A 20,615-nucleotide genomic window follows, 5' to 3' on the forward strand; every position below is an offset into this window, starting at 1 on the left:
ATACTCTCAGTCTCTAACTAAATGGTGTGCTAGCTTTTGTATTTCCTAAGGGCTAGTCTGCCAGCTCCCTCCTCAGCAAACTAGGTTTCCCACTACATTGTGAAATGCCTGTCGTGTTCACTTGCCTCTGCGTACTGCGACAGCCCGAGTGTTTAATGGTGATGTGGATTCAGCATTGTGTCCTTAAAGGTTGGATACTCTTTGTAAAGGAGATCACTTTTAGCAATATAGATATTTTATCATATTTGCTGCTGAAAGAAATATACTTGCCAACTGGGCAATCTAGGTAAGCTAGGTGTTCCTGCTGAATGCTCAGTTCACTATGTCATTTTTTTTTACTGTGACACAGGATTCTTGTATTATCTCTTCTGGAAATTAGGAGATGTCATAGATCTTAATTTCCCTTCTCCATTTTATTCTGCTCTACTGTGCATTTCTCTAGCTATGCTATACATTTCGAAATCCACATAATGCATGCTGTTACAGACCACCATGTAATGCAGTGTGGCTGTGGCTTAGCTAATATTGACAGAGAACATGTGTCCTGCTAAAGGGAATGGTTTAAACATAAGATAGGAATTACCGGTTATTACTTTTTCCTGGCTTGATCTGGGGAGTGCACTTGCCCTCCAGTAACTGGCTATTAAGCTCTCACCAGCCCTACTTTAACTAATTTTAGCACCTCGCAGCCAGCAGGAGCCAAAAGCAGCATTACAGGTGTTCAGCCAAATAGAGGTCTGCCTCCCTACCCTGGTCAAGAATCCTCAAGAACAATCACTGATAAAATTATTTGTAGGCTGTTTGGGCTGAGAATCTTGAAATTAAGTATATAGCAAGTCAAGTTCTTGTATTTTGTTTCTTGCTTTCTTCAACAGCAGATACCCTCAGATTAAGTAAAATGTGTGCATATAACAGAGGTGGCATTATTGAAGGGTTTTGCAGCACAAAAACTTTGATTAGAGCCACTAATGTGCGCTAACTCAAAACAAAGAAATGACAGCTGGCAACCAATAAATAGAAGAAAAAAGATTATATCCTGTTTCCTTCTGAAGTCCATTTTACTGTCATATTTCCTTACAGAAGTGTAAGATGACAGTAAAAATCTGTGATCAAGAGCATCCACTCCTTGACAAGAAAGAAGGAAATCTTCCTTAGTTCCACCCTAATCTCCTCTGCACTCTCCTTTGCTGTTTGACCCACTGATCTTACCTGCAGGCAAAGGACACAAACTGGAGGGCTGGCACAGCTTTGCCCAAGGGCAGACACAGCAGCCATCATTACAGTAAGGAGTGCATTTCAGAAGTTTAATTCTACCATTTCTAAAAAACAGCACTTTTAATTCTCTTCAAGTGATTATTTGCCAACAGAAACTTCTGTCTGAAGACATGTAGTACCTACGTATCAGCTACTGCCCCTCTCTGTGCAGGGATATATGTACTCAGAATTGCAGATTAATTAGCTTTACTTTAAAGACTGAGTCCAGAATCAGCTAATGCCGTTTCTCACTTTGAAAAAAAAATGTAAACCAACTGCTATCAACAGAAAAGACAAGCTGTGCTTTTCAATCTTCTCCAATACACAGAAAACAGTTTGTGGAAATGCATCTCCTAGATTGCTAATACAAGTACAAAACTACCTTTCCTGCACTGCCCTAGTTTTGCTATGAAGAACAGATGAACAGCAATATAGTCCTTAACATCCGTGTTCTTTGTTATAGGGTCAAGTCTGATAACTTATGATCTTTTACTTCAATGCTTCTGTTCCTGAAGTAAGGCTGTGCAGGACTGAAGCGAGCTGATCAGCTTTTCAGATGAGAGATGAATGTTAAGCCTCATGATTTTTCAGCAGAAAGACATACAGTGGTGTGTTTGACAGGCACCCAGTCTGGGATGCAAGAACGTGAAGATAACACTCAGAGCAAGTCCTCCCTTGTGGCAAACACTGGAAGCTGGTTTATGATAATTTCCTTTAAAGTTCTTCCAGTGAAGCTCAATTAAACTGGAGACGTATCTGAGATTGTTACTGATAAAATGTAGTTTTATTAAATTATAAATTCCATAACAAAAACAAGACAGATCAAGAAAGACCTCAAAAACAAACCTACAAGGACTACATGGCAAAGCCAATGAAAATGCCATGAAGAGTGTACAGGTAAGAATTTGCAACAAAACAGCATTTTTACATTTCCATTGAAGAAAGGTAAATGATTGATCTTGTCTAGTAAAAACACATTTTTAACTCCAAGCTCACATCTATTTTCTCACATTAAATTAAGCCTCCTGCTCACACCCAACATCTTGCCTGCTCCCACATTGCTTTAATGTTCTTTTCATACATCAATCTATGCAGAAAGTAGTAAAGACACTTAATGCAACAGTCAGATAATGAAGACAATTCAGGTTGTACAGTAGATATACATTGGCCAAAAAGGGATCGAGTATCTCCAAGGGGAAAATGCTACAAAATAAACACAAGACATTTTCAAGAAAACTGGGCATTGCTAAGCAGCTTTCAAACCATTGAACAGGACAACCCAGTTTCCTACAGTTAATAGTCTTCCAGCTGAGACGTGTTAAGAGACTTAAGTTAAACAGGCCAAATCTGTTTCTCCCCTTCACCCCACCTCCCCACCAAACACACTGCTAGGTTTGAGTGCAATGCCAACGTGGACAGAAAATTTACAGATACAGGACTGAGTTTTTAATCGCATGGCTCTAAACTTCAGTGACTGTGCACTGTCCATCCGGCCTTCTAGATCTTACACTTGTCCCGCCCCCTGCCACTGGTCTATCCGCTCCCAACTGGCTTGCACTTGCATTCAAGTGTCTCTGCTGGACAGAGGACAGGCGCTGCTGAAGGTGCGCAGACACATCCTCACTATCGCTGCTAGCATCCGACTCGGTCTCCTCAACAGAGGTGTCAGGGGCTGGCACCCTACCAGAAGATGATGATTCATGGTCTTCTTCTCCCTCTCCCCTGTGACTCCTTTCAGCCATACTGTCTTCACTTATTTGCAAGTGGGCAAAAGAGTTCTCTAGGGAATTGCTCGCATCAGGTGATGGCGTTGAAGGACTCATCAGTTGACCATCTAGTGATGGCAAGGGCCTAGCAGAAACGGACGCTAGAGGCTGCCCAGCCGCAGCCCCCAGAGTCGGTGTGCTGTCTGCACCATCAGCGGAGCTCTCTCTTGCCAGGTTGACAGTGTTAGCGTCACAGTCCAACCTCAGCCCGGCCACTCCCTTCTTTGGTATATCTATTATGTCCCGTTTTATTTTTCTGCGGCGTCCGTGCTCATTTCTCCTATACTGAACCATATTTTCAAGGTCTGCTACATATAAAAACCCGGCAATTAGCATTTCAGTGCTCTTTTTACCCTTGGAAAAGGCATCTTCCAGCTCTCTGCTGGTACGTTCATCATATTGCCACCAACCATTTCTACCTTCATAGTACCAAGCATATTCTCCATTGCCTCTGCTTGCTGCTTTGAGTTCTTCTGGTGACAACAGGGTTGGCTTGTCAAGAAAATCCTCTGGGATCTCCTGCCGGCAAAGTGCACATCGTTTCCCAAGCCAAGAAGCTCCCTTCACACACAGATAGCAGAAAACATGTTTACAAGGCAGACTTACTGGATGCACACACGTTTGCAGGCAGATAGCACATTCAGGGACTGTCAGGGAAGGTGCTGCATTAGCACACGACTCATTCGTCTTCCTATTTGTGGGAAGCATGTTGATTGAATGATCTATTTCGCCACAGCCAGCCATCCTGCAAAGGATCAAAGATAGATTTCAATCAGTTTACTGTGTCAACCTAAAGTGGTACTTTACATCACCTTTGACCTCAACATACAGAGAATGAGATGCTCACCTTAAGTTTTCATTTCTGAAGCTCAACTAAAAGAAACTGACAGGTTAATATTCTGCTTCCTGAGCTGACAGACTAGAGTACTGGGAAAATTTATTTTGCTAATCACCAATCTACCTGTTTAATTTTCAGCCTGTTATCATGTCAAATTAGAAAATGAATTTTGGAATTTCCTCTGTTCTTTCTCTTAACTATGATTAATGAACCTTCAGCAGACAGTTACTTTGGAGCCTCCTCAGGAAATTTAAAGGAGCTCGGTTCTTCCCTCAAGAGGTGATCTACCTGCAAACACTGAACTTAAAACAATCTCTCTTCACAGTACTGGTGAACATCTGTTTGATTAAGGGACTGCCTGAACAGTACCTCATACTAGGTTTCCACACTAGCAAATATACCTGGCAGCAGCATGCAGCTGAAGTATTCCCCCACTTTCTTAGTCCCTATGCACCACAGTATACCATCCCTCAAACTGAGCTCAGAACAACCACAGGGATGCAGAAAGAACCAGATCTGAAAAATTAGTTGGGGTTTTGATTTTTTTTTTTTTTTTGTTTGGTTTCTCTCCCCAAAAATACCCTGGATTCCTTTTTCCTACATGCCAAGTGAACTCCCTGATATAGCTGACACGCTTGTGAGATGGGCTGATGCCAGCCTTATGAATTTTAACCATGACAAGTGCAAGGTCCTACACCTGGGTCAGAGCAATCACAGGCACAGGTACAGGTTGGGCAGAGAAGAGATTCAGAGTGGCCTTGCGGAGAAGGACTTGGGGGTGTTGCTCAATGAGAAAATGAACATGAGCCAGCTTCAGTGTGTTTCTGCAGCCCAGAAAGCCAACCGTATCCTGGGCTGCATCAAAAGGAGCGTGACCAGCAGGTCGAAGGAGGTGATCCTGCCCCTCTACTCTGCTCTCGTGAGACCTCACCTGGAGTATTGTGTGCAGTTCTGGTGTCCTCAACATAAAAAGGACATGGAACTGTTGGAACAAGTCCAGAGGAGGGCCACGAGGATGATCAGGGGACTGGAGCACCGCCCGTATGAAGACAGGCTGAGGAAGTTGGGGCTGTTCAGCCTGGAGAAGAGAAGGCTGCATGGACACCTCATAGCAGCCTTCCAGTATCTGAAGGGAGCCTAAAAGGACGCTGGGGAGGGAGTCTTCATCAGGGACTGTGGTAATAGGACAAGTGGTAACGGGTTAGAACTTAAACAGGGGAAGTTTAGACAGGATGTAAGGAAGAAGTTCTTTACTGTAAGGGTGGTGAGGCACTGGAATGGGTTGCCCAGGGAACTTGTGAATGCTCCATCCCTGGTGGTGTCCAAGGCCAGGTTGGACAGAGCCTTGGGTGACACGGTTTACTGTGAGGTGTCCCTGCCCATGGCAGGGGGGTTGGAACTAGATGATCTTAAGGTCCTTTCCAACCCTAACTATTCTATGATTCTATGAGTGTATCTCTGAAGGAACTGTAGCCCAGCAGAAGGAGCAGTGTATCAGAGAAGATATGCAACCATGATTTGATTGGTGTGTGAAGTTGCTGCCCCTACCTTCTCTGCCCATATCATATTTCTGTATTAGAGATGATTTTGTAACCAACTGTAAGACAGAAGGGAATGCAAAACTCTGTCACTTTGGCATTGTGTAGGATTTCAGTAGTTGAAAAATTCTAGTCTAAATATGCAAATGCCTTCTCAACTACATTTTTGCCATGGCAATCTTTCACAGTCTGTTTCATGGTAATTTGCCTTTTATGTTCTTATTTTATTATTTATTAGCAAACCAAACACTAGATATGAAATGAGGGAGAAGAACGGGCTTTGGGAGATGGAGTCCAAAAAGCTGCTTTTCTCACTTAAATCCCCCAGGAACTTTGAGGCTGATATTCAGCAAATCAGCCTTTCAACAAAACTTGTCTTTGTTGTACAAGCAGCTAGGAATAGTTAATGCAAAATTATCACAGGCATGAGTGCCAAAAGAGACCTTTTGAGGTCATGCAGACCGGTCTCCAGCTCCACATGGCACTACCACCAAACTAAACAAGACAAGCCACAGCTTTGTCTAGCTGACTTTTTTGAAGCCTGCAAGGATGGAGATACCAAAATCTCCCTGGATGGCCTGTTCTAACGTTACACACATTTCTAGCAGAAAGTGTTACCTCAACAGAAAATGCCTCATTTCCTGCAAAAGCGTCTGCTGCTTTAAACATCTCATGAATACATAAAAATAAAAAAAAAGCTTCAGTCAGTTTCTGTATTTATCTTTGCAATAATGTATTAAGTGCTATTTACTTAAAAAATATATTTCTGTATGCTGCCTGTTCCCTTCTACCACTATAATTTCCTCTCGTAAGACCAATGCCTCTTTAATCCATTTTTTATCAAATCGTTATTCTAAAAGCTCTACAGCTTAAATATTTTTTCCTGAAGTAGCACATAATTGTATCTACCTCTGTTTCAGTTTCATATCTCAATTTCTTTCTCTGAGATTAAAGACAAATCTGGATACTAGATCTTAAATCAGCATGCCAGATACAGACACTGCACTACCTACCACCCAGTAACTGTCTTTTTACTGTACAGTACACAACTGTGACATCCATGCTAACAAGGTGGTGAATAAGTTGCTTTCTGGGAGCCTCACACTTTTAAGGTTATATTTTGCAACAGAATTTTTCACTAAAACTAGGATTTTATAATGAGAAACTTTTTAGAAAAAGGGGGAAGAAAAGCTGTTGAGACTTCGGAATATGCCCACAAATACAACCTAACCGTATCTCACAAAAGAGCTGAAAGAGAAATCCATGTATTGATCAATTTGTGCTAACCATGGTGGAGGTAAAGGATCTGAATTTTCAAGTGCTCTCATAATGAGATGATACTACTGTGCAAAAAGGCACAGCAGCAGATTTTTACTGCCATGCCACAGTTTTACAAAAGGCTGCTTTTCCCTGAATACACTTCATAAGGTTATCCTTTTCAGATTCAGAAGATTAAAACAACCTGTAGATACGTAACTTCTATACAAGTCACATACCATAATTAAGATTTTGGAGGGGATTAAAAGGCACTGCTTGGATTATAAATGCAACACATTTTGACAAACCAAATTCTGGTATCATTAACTTATTAGTAAACTAAAAGGAGAGTGAAAGTTCTCACCTGTTTTTGAAAGCACAAAAATGCTAACATTTGAACTGTGCTCAACAGGTCACCCACTAATTTCGGTGTTCTTATTAGATTTCTTTCTAGAGCAAGACAATAATGCAGGGTATGAAAGGAAAGGAGTAAATACCTTATCCTGAAATTCCTATGTGATTTTTAATGACTCTGAGGAAAATGTTAAGTGTAAAATGAATACAGCTGGAGGACTAAACCCTTATCTCTGAACAAGTGCTAGCAAGCAACTAAAACTCCTAAAAGATAACACAACTGCAGCTGAATGTGCCCAGAATGCAGGACAATTATGTATTTGAGGATTCATATCAACTAAACTGATGCTATCTCACTTCTTGTTTTTAAAGGAAGATCCTAATTAATCATTTTTTGTTTACCTTTTTAAGTATAAAATGTAGGTCACAGAGTATGTTTACAAGCTGTTTTGAGGATGTACCTGTGAAGAAGTAGTCCTTCAGAAAGAAGGAAAACCATCTAGGACCACAACTCTACTATGTTACGGCTGTGGAAGCACTTTCATTGCAATTGATCACAGAATATTTTTCCTGAAATTTACAGTAATCTGTAACAAGGTTTAAGCAAAAAGGCTTCACATCAGAGCTGTTATCAAACAGTTAAGGTCTGTTTTTTGGAGGGCTGGGGTCCCTTAAGCCACTTCTGGCAAGAGCGAAAATTACATTATTGAATATCAAGGATAAAAATTAATCAAACTCAAGGACAAGTTCTAAAAATAATTTTATGTGAAGTATTTAAATCCTCAATTTATGTATAAGTAAGGGAATAATAAGCATCTGAACACTGCATTTTAACATACACACAGCCAACTGAGAATGAGCTAGGCCACAATCTTACCAGATCCCACCTCTCTATTATCCTTTTGTGGGTGTTTTTTAATTATTAGCATTATTATTTAATATTAGATATATTATTTAATATTAATACTAAACATTTAGTATTTAATTTGTAGCTTAGGGTGCACAGCCTAGAGCGCCTTCATCAACACAGAAAGCATGGAAGAGGTGATGTATAAAATTATACAAAAAGACCCCATGCCTTTGAGGACTCTACTGGAAGAAAAAGTAAATTCCCACAAAACCATCCCAGAACTGAGTAATTTTTCAAACTCAAGTCAAATTCTAGCTGCAATTAAGCAGTCTGCCAAGGAGCTGACATGTGTAAGTACATTAGCAAGACAACAGCTTACGTTTTCTGAATAATTTTTAGTGAAGCATGCTACAAGACTAAAACGTCCTCTCTTCAGATGTCTCCAGCTAGGATGGCAGGTCCTCTTTCCCAACCTGGCTCATTCCTTACTTGTCCAGCCCAGCGGTCCGCTACAGTGTTTCAGCTTCTCTGCAAACTAATGGAAAGTAAATAATATCACCATTACAGTGTTGTACAGAGGTATGAACAAGCAGAATACAACGCCACGGTCCTGTTACAGGGGAGAAACTACTGTGCTTTCATTTACCTGAGGCAGGCTATTTTCAATAAATATACCGTCAGACTTCTGTTTTATTTTTTGCAATAATCAGTTTTGACCCACAGGTTTGATGTCAATTAATTTGATGTCTGACTTGAGCAAATTATCTTTTTCCAAAGTATTACAAAAGGCAGCTATATTTAACTATAATAAGTTAACAGCTCATTTCCATTAAGTGACCATGGACAGAAAATGAAAAACAAGACCAAAGTTAGGAACATATTGTTTATGTAAATTCAACCTCTAATTAAAGTGACTCGTTACACTCAGCTGTTTTAAACACAATGGCTTTCTAAAGCTTTTTATAAAATGATCCATATCATACTGTTCTAAGGACTATCTAAGTTTGTATCTTGCCTCTTAACAGGGTCTAGTTTCAGATGCTTGAGGAGAAAATAGTGCACTCAAACAGCTGATTTCCCCTAGGTCCTCTCCATATTTCAAGCAGGTTGTAGCTCAAAACCCTGCGTCCCTGTCCTCTTTTTCAGAGATCACATGCATTCATTTAATGAATGAACCTCAGAACTGTTCAGCATGCTTTTCTTTACAAATCTACATGTGTATGTTGTCATACTAGCTTATACACAAGCTCTATGACCTAGATTTGATGATTAACAAGGTAAACAAAAGAAGATTAATTGGGATCTTCCTTTATTTCTTTATAAAGTGCTGGCTGAAGGGCTCCAAGGTTCATTCATGGAATGAATACATGTGATGATCTCTAAAAAACCACAACGGACAAGGATGCAACTCAGCCTCCACACCCCTGAGGTAATACACCCCTCTTCAGCCTAGCAGGTAATGTCAGACACGAGACATTTTGTGCATGTCGCCAACCAGAATCTGAGCTAGGTCATTTCACAGACAAGTAATAACCACTGGAAACCAGTAAGTAAGTAACTCCACACTAGGGATGCAGGAATCTGCAAATTCAGGGACGGAAGGAGGACCATCAAAATTTCACTGCTGCATTCTCACACCCTAAACAAGAAGGTCTTGACATGCAAAAGCCACACTTAGTTATGAAAAGTGTTTGGGAATCTTCTGTAAAAAGACTGTTGAGCCAAAAAGTTGTATCTTCCTTCTGGACTGTAGCTTTCAAGATGATTCATAAGCATTCTGAACTATAATTTCCATTTGCTGTAAAGTGTTATATATAGGAATGGCGTAAAGCACACCTGAGAACATCACATCTTAAGATTTCCATTTGCCCCAGGAAAGAATTATTTCAGTATGAATACAATGCAGATCACACATGTAAAAGTCAAGCAAAGTCAAAGAATGATAAGGGCCTGAAAGAACAGGGACCATTTAATACTACAGTATTCTGTGCTTCATCAAATGATCGAAAATTTATCATTAATAACATCAGAGGGAAATGTTCAGATGAATTCCATATAAGACACATTACTCAAATGTTATTTTCTTTAGAGCTGAGCTGCAAGTAACATTCCGTGCAGCTATTTATAGCAAAAGCTCCTAAGGAGAAATGCAAAAATTAACAACCCTATCCACACCTTTTCTCCCCTCATCCTTCTAGCAGCTTCCCCTTTCTTCACACATCAATCTGAAACCAAGAGCTGCAATCGCATTAAAATTTTGGCTCTATTAATCCACTCAGACAAGATACTATGTTTGCTATGATCAAAGAGGCAGTTGCAACAAGCTTGATGCTAAGGGTGTGGTGCTCAGTCCTTCATCTTGGGAGCTGGCTTTCTGTTACTTCTGTGGGGATCACTTGAAACCTTTTATCTACTACCTCTTCTAATCCACTACCTCTTCGATCCACTACCTTTTACAATCCACCACCTCTTATAATCCACCATCAGATGTAGCATGTCATAAAAACAAATGTTATGTGGGGATGGGAGAAAAAGGCTGGTTCTGTTCTGGCAGATTTCTTAGGAAATAAAAATGCATGCACATATTCAAGGTATGTAATTATACCTAGAAGAATCCAATTAGGACATAATTACAGTAGTATGGTAAGGCAACTTTCTAATTGCTGCATAGCTCTTTTCAAGAGCTAGTTCACAAGCTGACTTCATGAAATGTCACGAATGTAGGTAATCTCTACATTTCATTACATTGTTATTTATTTAACATGCCAGTCTCAACAATTTTACTAAATGGGCTAAAAGACACGGTTATAAACACACACTCCTTCCCGGACTTTTTCCCTCCTTTAAAGTTAAGTGGTTAAGAGCTATGTTCTATACTTAGCCATTAATTCTCTATGTAGTATGAGGAGTTACGCTACCTGCGGCAACCTGTAAGGATCCCTTCCTTGTGCATACTCACTAAATCTGTGCATCCTACCACACATCCATTTTGAAACTTACATTCAAGATGCAACAGATGAAGAATAATCCCACTGACCAAGAGCATGAATTCAAATTGGGCAACATCCCCTCCCAAACTGAGGCTCAGCCAGCATTTAACTGCTCTCTTTGCCCCATGAAAGCCTCTCTCAGGATGCTTGCTGGGAGAAGTCACGTCTGCTTTTTCCACACAGCTTTTAAGATTTCTGAAGTGCTTAATTAACCCATTGAAGTGGTGGACTTCCTACCAGACCTATCTCCCAGAATGGTTTCAGGTTCTCCTTAAGAAAAATGTCAAGCTTTTACTAGGCCAAGGTGGAATGAAACAGTTGCTTGCCAGTTCAGTCAACTGTGCCCACTGGATTCCCAGGAAACTATCAGACTCAACACCATTTTTTCCAGTTACTTCTTTGGAAACAACAACAGCAACAACAAAACATTCCAGAAACCTACATATTTAAGAAGCCAGCTCCAAAATGTTGCTGAAGTGTTACCTACAGTCTTAAGAGAACTTCTCTGTAGGTAAAAGCTTCGTTTTTAAAAAAAAACAAACAAGCACAAACCATTGGTACACCAAACCAGAGACTACTATTTGAGTCCTACTTCAAATGACAGATCTTGCAAACTTTGCAACTCTGTAATCTAAAACTGCCATCACAAATTCATTCGCACACCCCCTCCCAAGCTGGAAACTCAGCAGCTACAGCATTGCTTCAGAAGAGTAAATGCTCTTCTGCGATTAAATACTTTTTAATGAATTTTGCCATCCATTCATCCAAACTCCCCAATCCATAAATCACGCACTGGGTGGGGGGAAAACAGGGGAGAGGGCACGGATGGGAAAAAGAAGCCCAGAATTCTGCAGTTCTGCCCTTCCCTACAAATCACCATGAGCCCAACAGTAGGAAGCAAGAAGGTGGCTGGGGTTTATTTTAAAAAGGAGGAATCAACTCTCCTGTCTGAAGGTCTGCTACTGTCAGTATAATATCAGCTCATGCTACTGAGTCTACCAGGTATTTTCTAAACTGTCTCTGGGCACTGGACAGCACAACAGATAAATAACCTCCCTGTTTCCTGCTCTTACTTACTTTTCTGTATCTGTTTCTTAGTTGAGAGCAATTCCTCAGGAACTGCTGATTGTGATGAGGCTTCAGGTTGCCTGTCACTACTCATTCTTTGCTATTACATGTTAATAAAAGAACAACCCTTTTATGTACATTTGGAACTGAATCACGGAAGATCAAGTAAGTGCACAACACTGAATCATTTTGGTATTAAACTGCTACATATTTATTCAAAATTAGGTTCTTCTATGCTACAATAGGAGCACTGAATTTGAATTTTAAACATATATCCTGTTTCAATTTATTTAACAGAGCAAACTGTTAGATCACTCAAACAAAATGACATTTTGTGGAAAACGAAGCAGAAATTGATTCATCTGAAGTTACCAATGCTTTAGAAAGTACATGAATGTCTTTTTATATATGCGGACTTGACTAATATGCACAGAAGCAAGGAAAAAAGCATTAAACAAAAAGACTTTTCCCCCACCAATTCCAGTAGTCCACTGTTCAACATCCTTTAAATGCAGCTCCAGCTCTCTAAATAAATGACAATTCAATTCCACCTAAATTGATGCAGTGTATTTTGAAGGAAACAAGACCAGAACGTCTCCTTTCACTCAGTAAGGATTCAGCATTGTAGCAATTGAAACAACCACTACTTTGATTCACTTGGAAAGAAATCCCAGTATTAACCGCACAAGACTGCGCATCAAGTTCTTGCAAACATGCAACATTTAAGAATTTACTCAAAATAACCAAATCAATATTCAGATTCCACCATGTCTTCAGCACTATTATGGACTGTAATTTGGGGCACTGCATTTTTGGAGGGGCCTTAGGCATTATGTTTCGGCAGCCCGCTGTCCAGAGGCAACACCTAACAAAGTAGCAGGACTCTATTTTTAGTATGACAAACCTGACACAAGCAAAACGTTTTAAAGCTCTGCTCCCTACTCCTCCTTGTAATTATACAATGTATACCGGTGGTACTACACCACCATTAATAAAACCTGCAGCATTTCTGTAGTATTTCACAGCACAGAAAAGTTATACAAAGAAAACACCCACACTTTTATTTGGTTTTAACTATTTCAGCGTTCTGATTACGCCCTCTGCATGAAAAACTCGTATTAACTGAAGATTCAGTAATAATTTTTCAGCGATGGCCGCACGGATCGCACCAGAAGCCGGACCCATTTTCATGTCCCATTTTAACATTCCGAAGGAATGCAATCCGAGCGCTCGAGCCGCGACCATCGAGCACAAAGAAACAAAAGCGCTTCCACTCGAAACACCGGCTCCTTGTTTGCACTGTGCTCCTACGACTGTTTGCAGGGATTCCTTCCATCCCAGCCTCACCCCAGTCAGTCACCGGGGCGAGCCAGCTCCAGCAGTGACATTCTGAAAGGCGTGTGACACATCGCGCAGCACAGAACTACTCAAGGCACTGCTCACGGTGTAGGAACAGTAGCGCTCGGTGGGGGTTTCTGCCCCGCATCACGACGCCACAGCCGGTGCTCCTGACCTATTTTACGGCCGAGCACAACGGAGCCTGCGAAGCGGGCCCGGGCCCGGCGGGGCCCGGGCCGAGGGATGCCGTGTCTCCCGGGCAGAACTGCCGCACGGAGGCGGCGCGGCCCGGCGACGGGGGGGGGGCTGCCGGAAGAACCAGCCCGGTCCCGGCCTGGCAGCGGGAGACGCACACCGGGACTCCCGGCGGCGGCCGGCAGCGCCCGTCACGTGACCCCGCGGGCGGGGCGGGGGGCGGTGGTGATTCCACACTGCCCCCTCGTCCCTCCACCAAAACAATACCGGGCACGGCCGCCCGCCGGGCCCCTCAATCGCGCCGCTCACCGGCCTTTTGTTCTGGGTGACCACCCCAGCGCGCTCCCTCACCCGCAGGCAGCGCTGGCCCCGCGCGGCCGCGGAAGAAGGGCGCTGTTGGAGCAGCCGTTAGCGGCGGCCGCCTCCTCCTCGTCCTCCACCGCGCCCGGCCCGGCTCTGGACGCGCTCGGCGCGGCACTCACCCGCCGCTCAGCCCGCAGCTGCCGCCGTCACCGGCCGCCTGCCTCCGGCCCCGCCGCCGGGACAGCGGGACGCGCCGACGTCACACGCGGGACGGGGTGGCCGAACGCGCCACTGTGACGCCGCGGAGAGGGAGGGGCGGCTGGAGCCGGGGGAAGGACCGCGCGCGTGCGTGCGTGCGTGCGTGCGTGACGCCACGGCGTGACACCGTGTTGCGCCGTCCCCGGTGCGGCGTCATGTCGGAGGGGCCTGGGCGGTGTTGCTGGGCTAACGGGGACCGGGGCGGCGGCGTGGGGGCTGCGGCTCTCCCGGCATCCTTTGGTGAGGCCCCGCTGTGCCTGGGAGCGCCGGGAGGTGAGGGACCCCTTCCCAGGTAGAAGCCTCCGTACGGTGGGTTGCCCCTGCCTGGACACCGGATCTGTCACTGCCCTGCTCAGCTGGACAGGGGAGAGAAAATACAGCGAAAGGCTCGTGGGTTGAGATGAGAACAGGGAGAGCTCACTCACCAGTTACCGACACGGGCAGAATAGACTCGACTGGGGGGAAAAATTGATTTATTACCAGCCAAATCAGAGCAGGATAATGAGAAATAAAACCAAATCTTAAGACGCCGTCTCCCCACCCCTCCCTTCTTTCAGGGCTCAACTTCACCCCCAAATTCTCCAGCTTCTCAGAAGCACAGGTAGAAGGCAAAGGGGGATTGCAGTCAGTTAATAACACATATCCTCTGCTGCTCCGTCCTCCCCAGTGGGAGGACTCCTTACACTCTTGCCCTGCTCCAGCATGAGGTCCCTCTGCAGCAGACAGTCCTCCAACTTCTCCAACGTGAGTCCTTCCCATAGACTGCAGTTCTTCATGCAGTGCTCTAGTGTGGGTACCTTCTATGGGTGCAGTCCTTCAAGAACAGCCTCCTCCAGTGTGGGTCCCCTGTGGAATCACAAGTCCTGCAGCAAACCTGCTCCAGTGTGAGCTTACCACAGGGTCACAGCCTCCTTCAGGCATCACCCTGCTCTGGCGTGGGGTCCTACACGGGCTGCAGGTGAATTTCTGCTCTGCTGTGGACCTCTGTGGGCTGCAGGAGGACAGCCCGCTGCGCCATGGTCTGTACCACAGGCTGTAGAGGAACCTCTGCTCTAGTGTGTGGAGCAACTCGTGCCCTCCTTCCACACTGACCCTGGGGTCTGCAGAGGTGTTTCTCTCACATGTTCTCACTTTTCTGTCCAGCTACAGTTCTGCAGGGTTTACTTTCCCTTTTTTTTTCTTAATTGTGTTATGCCAGAGGTGATGGGTTGGTCTTGGTCTTGGCCACCAGCAGGTCTGTGTTGGAGCTGGCTGGCATCATCAGACACATGGGAAACTTCTAGCAGTTTCTCACAAAAGCCGCCCTATAGCGTGCCTGCTACCAACACCTGGCCACACAAACCCCATATACCCCTCCAGTAAGAAAAATCATTGAAAGTGGTGGAATCCCCAGTGTGTGTATTTCCTGGAGCTTTCTGCCCAGAAGGTAGAGAGGGAAGCTTCCTCGGGGTTCATTGTTCAAGTGTCAAGGTATTGGTGATCCAGGCTGGTGACAGCACTGTGGGAAAATGAACTAGCACAGTTCCATTACGCAAGATTAACTTGAAGGCAGATTGCACCTGTCCCCACTGATGAGGACAGGGAGGAGGTAGAGCAGGAGGCATGAAGGGTTGCTGGCTTTTCCCCGAGCACATTCTGCAGCTCATTTGCCTGGAGATTTTAATGGCTTAGCAGCTGGGCAAAGTCACTGATACAACTTAACCAGGTCAGTGACTTGTGTTGCCGTGCACTGCCCAGCTGTGCTGAGGTGGCTGGCTGGTGAGGCTCTGGCTGATTTGGTGTCTCCCACAAGTGGAGACAGATTTGGGCATGACGCAAGTGTAACTGCAGGGGGGCAGACCATCCTGAAGCTGAGCTACTCCCTTTGGGATGGTTGCAGGGAGAAGATTTGTGTTGCTTGCTGTTGCCAGAAACAATTGGAAAGTCTGCTGTATTAATTCTGGAATGAAACAGGATGGGAAATAGTAACACATCATTCAGCCTGGAATGATGATACTCATTTAGGTGGAGAAGGGAGGCTGTGTGTCAAGGTACCCATTGCACATAAATGGAAAACTAAATGTTTCAACATTTCTAAAGGTGCAAACTGTGTAGTCAAGGGCTTGATAGACCTAGGGGTACTGTTGGCTGTTCTTTTCAGTATTTTAACACCCAGAAATCACAAGCATCAGAGAACATGAAAGATCAATAATCTAAGGATACTAAATTCTAAATGTAATCAGGAATACTAAACCAAACACATTTAGTTAAACCACTGGGTCTTTCTAGAAGTCTGGAAGAGCCTACCCACTATTAGCACTGGTTTTAGCAAATGTGACATGATTGTATCCAGGGACAAACATTTACATGGCAACCTACACTGCTATTTAAAGAGGTCTGTGTGAGGCTGAGTCAAAGAATAGAGATTAGAGAAAAGGAAAGGTCGCTTACTGGCAGTGTGTGTTCAGCCGCAGTAGGCTTAATCCCTTACTGAACCAGACCCTGATCCTGTGGAAGCTATTGAGGCCAAATTCCTGCTGGTTTTGGTTAGAATCTGACCCAAAAAAAGGAAATCAGGCCTGGGCTTCAAAGGGATCTAAAGAGTTTAAGCAAGCTGCTCTCACTGCATGCAGCTTTGTAAGAGAAGCAGCACCTTGGAAAGCTGTACTTAGTAAAATAGAAGTCCATGGCTGTGCTCACATAGGTTTGTGACTGTTCACTGCTGCTGCAGGTTGACTGAGAAAATGCACTAGCAAATGCAAGATTTTATTTTACACGCCACGAGTTATGGAGCAAACATGGCAGTTAAAGGGAATATCAGAAGATATTAAGATAGTAACCAAAGTTTCAAATGCGTTGCACCTCACTGAGGATATAAGAAGCACAAAGGTATCTAATTGAATAAATTGAAATATAGGGATGAGAAATTATCCACTTAACTTCTAGTAAGATTATACCTTCTAAAATATTACCTATGCTATTATCACTCTGTATTACCAGCTCTTATCTTAGTCAGAATGGCTATTATTATTATTTTGTGTTTCTGGTTTTGGCACAAACACAACCCATCTATTCCAATGGTGACTTCATTTATGAGTATTAGTTTTTACCCGTCTGTTCTGGTTGACACCACCTCATTTGTATTTTTTTTCTACCTCTGCTTGTTTCACTCATCTATTGTCTCCTACGTTTCTCCTTGTTTATTTTTACGTTGTCTACATTGTCATCAATCTGGAATTCATGTCTGATTCTTGCCACTAAATTATTAATTAATACAGTGGATTGAGAAGTACAGATTCACCAGACTAAACTTTTAAAAGACGCCGCTTCCCCTGTTAAGCATCTACAGTCCTGCCATTAATATTTTGCTGATGCATTGGAGAACTACTAATCCATATTTTAGTGTTGCTATTTATAAAGCATCTTTTTATGCTTCTTCAAATGTATGTGATACTATAAAAGCATTTGCAATTATGCCAATGTCTTATATTCATCAAGAACTCAATCTTTGCTATACTTGGTGAAGTTAAGGAGAGACAGGAAAAAAACATTTGCCTTCTGCTGTGGTTTTGAGTCAGTTTATATCAAAGCAGTTTGGGGAGTTTGTGTGGAGACCCTCAGAATTGCTGCAAATTTCACTAGCAGTAAAGAGTGGATGACGTGGTATTGTGCTCTTTCTACACTCCTGCACCTTCAACAAACCCTCTGTGTCGAGCACAGGAGGTGTAGAGTTGGCAATCTGCTGCTCAAGTGAAAGTGTGCCCGTGGCTCTTCTGCGCTAGCAGCCAAAGCAGGGTTGAGAATTGAACATATTGTAAATACACTAACAAAAATCCTGATTTTGTTCCAGTGGCAAATTTGTTCCATGAATCCCTGTTGCTTATCATTCACTGCATTCTTTTCCTCTAAGCTGTTGTAGAGCATGAGATCCCCAGCTTGCACTACAATTTTCATTAAAGTGGTAAATATTTTACCAGAATTGAAAACCAAGATGCACAAATTTTCCAGAATTATTTCTTATTAAAAATGATGTTGATAGTTTTTAAAGACCATGACACAAGCTTGTTGCTTGTGCTACAGGTGTTTTAAGTGTGCTGACAGTGCAGAGTAGCCTGACTTGTTTCAGCCAGTTGAGCCAGCCAGAGTCTTCTCTAGCAGTGTACAGCCAGCATCAAGCTGCCTCCCTCATTCCGTGGACTTGGCACCTGGTAGTCCTGGCTCCTTACAGCCAAGCAAAAAGTGTGAGAAAGAGGAGTGTCTATATGGTGTCAGAGAGAAAATGTGGCATTCGCTTTGACTCCCCTGAAATGGATGTGCAGTTGGTCTGGTGATGTACAAATTTGCAAATGATTTTTCATTTTGACTAGTTTGAAACTGCTGGGCTTCATGTCTGCCTCACCAATCTACACTTATAGTCCTGCTCTGCTGTGGCTAAACTGATTTCCAGTCACTATTTGTAGGTTCAGAGCAAAGTGTTGGTTAAGGCCTGATTGGTGCATGAAAATGCAACTACTGCACCTCATATAATATATCTGTTTTGCTTACATAATCTAGATATATAGCAAGCTCTGCCAAAAATGCTGTTATTAACAGTTTTGGAAGGATTGTGCTGGTTAGTCATAAGAACAATCCCATTTTGCTTTAAAAACAGAAAGTTGAATGATGCTGAGGAGGAGAAGTGGGAGAAGAGGAGCTGAGGGCAAGTTCTCTTTCTCAGTTCTCTCAATCTGTTACTTTCACGGGATATGTACTCATTCTGTCTGTGAACTCCCAGGGAGAGATCCTGATTGTTTTGCTTTCATTTAATGGCAGTAAAAAATTCCACACCACATACAAAACAAATTTATTTTATTGCCCTAGTTGGCAGGCAAGGTAAAATTTTCTTCTGCCAATAAGTAAACATTGACATTTTCCATTATCCCAACTGTCAGAATTGTATCACAGTGTATGTTGCTGTTGAACTGAAGTCACCCATATGGTGATGCAGACAAGCAGGATAAAATCGCCACAAAACAGTTACTGCCTTATAATAGAGTGTGTTTCAATCTTTGAGTTTTCCAGGCAGAGAGATTTCCTCCCTATCAATAGGGAATATTAAGCTTCTATTGAAAAAATAAAATACTTGGGATCTTCAAAACCATGATGTTTCAAGAATTACAAGGTTAGGTTTTGAGTTTCTCTTAAATTTGCACAGGTTTTACATCTGTAGGACTTACAGTAACAGAGCTACATATAAAATATAGGTCTGTCACTATAAGGCAAACTTTATTCTAACTTCATTGGATATGAAATTCTTGTATAATCATACATCTTCTGAAGTGGAATCTTGAAAACTAGCTGGAGTCACGAGATTCTTGATGGATGTAAAAACTGTGAATCGCAGAGAGGAGGTATCACATTCATGACTATATTTTCTTTTAGTGGCAGGAAAGCAAAATATCAGAAATATCTTGTTGCCATCTTCATCCTTCATTTAAAGAATAATGGATTAGAAATTGCAATTTCCTTTTTGTATCACTAGGTGGTATATGGTAACTGCAGGGAAGCAGAGATCTTAAAAAGAAGTTTGATAGAGCATAGGTACTGCTGCCTCTCCTGATCCAGCTATTGAAATGACCAGACCCCTGGCTTACAGAGGAAATGCATGCAAAGCTATTCCTGAGAAATAAAACTGCTTGTTATCGTACCAAAACCCTGGTCCTGTTGCATTGAGTGTCAAAACTTGCTGAGTGGTTCTGTCTCATGGTTTCTGGGAGACTGCACACTAGTTAGGCCTCTGACTTTGGGTTATATTTAAAAAGTGGAACTCTGTATTGAAATGCTTGAAAAGACACACATTTTGTTAGAAAGGTAGCAAAGTCTTCAGACTGCATTTATCAGACCCACTGAGCTACCTGCTAGTGAGCTCTCAATAGATATTGAAGTCCTTACCGAGACAGACCAGATGGAAAGTTAGGCTTGTAATTTTAGTTACACCTATATGAAGTGTGATATAATTGCCATGCAAGCAGCATTATTTTTGAAGGTAATATTTTTGAATGCTACAGTAGGACAGTAAAACCAGCGTCTCCTGTAGCAATCATATATATATATATATATATGTAAAAGAAAAATAAGTAAAATAGAAAAAGAAAAGGGACGAAAATAATAGAAGACACAAGCAAAGGTCAGCCAAAACAAATTCCATAAAAATATGTTTTCCCAGAAATTATAATGTAAAATAATATAATACAGTATAATTAAATGTGAATATTAGCATCTAAGAATAATATGAATTCCTTAGAAAGCTGACACTACTCAGGAAAGCTTCCTCGCTTGAGATCTTCTTAGGACCACTTCAACCTTTTGACATGAAAGTCTTCTAACAAATAAGATACCAGCTAACAAGCACTCCAGTATTTTGATTAACAAGTGAGATGGTTTTATTATTATTTGATAAAAGAACCAACAGCATTTTCAACAAGAGCAGTTCAACAACTTAAATAGAGCTATTTCCACTTTCCAATTATGATAATGACATTTTAGTTTGAAAACTGCCAATTAAAAATTAAAACTTCTCCGAATGACTCAGTCCTCTAAGCTTTACTTGTTTGAAAAGGGTCACACGCACAAGATTTGTGTACACTG

The 20,615-nt window shown here is 42.4% G+C and overlaps 1 protein-coding gene across 3 annotated transcripts; it reads right to left on the reverse strand.

Annotated features, from left to right (window-relative positions):
* Positions 1 to 2,016: 2,016 nt before the first annotated feature.
* On the reverse strand, positions 2,017 to 14,059 carry RNF146 (ring finger protein 146). Of its 3 annotated transcripts, XM_065680930.1 has the most exons (4): positions 13,931 to 14,059; positions 8,237 to 8,392; positions 3,627 to 3,765; positions 2,017 to 3,539 (listed from the first exon to the last, which is right to left on the reverse strand). In XM_065680930.1, exons 3-4 carry the CDS (start codon positions 3,762 to 3,764, stop codon positions 2,715 to 2,717), a joined length of 963 nt encoding a protein of 320 aa, XP_065537002.1. In that variant the 5' UTR covers position 3,765; positions 8,237 to 8,392; positions 13,931 to 14,059; the 3' UTR covers positions 2,017 to 2,714. The 3 variants fall into 3 exon arrangements, with proteins under 3 accessions (XP_065537002.1, XP_065537000.1, XP_065537001.1); XM_065680928.1 differs by having other exon boundaries at positions 2,017 to 3,765; XM_065680929.1 differs by lacking the exon at positions 8,237 to 8,392 and having other exon boundaries at positions 2,017 to 3,765.
* Between the last annotated feature and the right edge of the window lie 6,556 nt (positions 14,060 to 20,615).

This window comes from Lathamus discolor, chromosome 5 (assembly GCF_037157495.1).
Source record: "Lathamus discolor isolate bLatDis1 chromosome 5, bLatDis1.hap1, whole genome shotgun sequence".
NCBI lineage: Eukaryota > Metazoa > Chordata > Aves > Psittaciformes > Psittacidae > Lathamus > Lathamus discolor.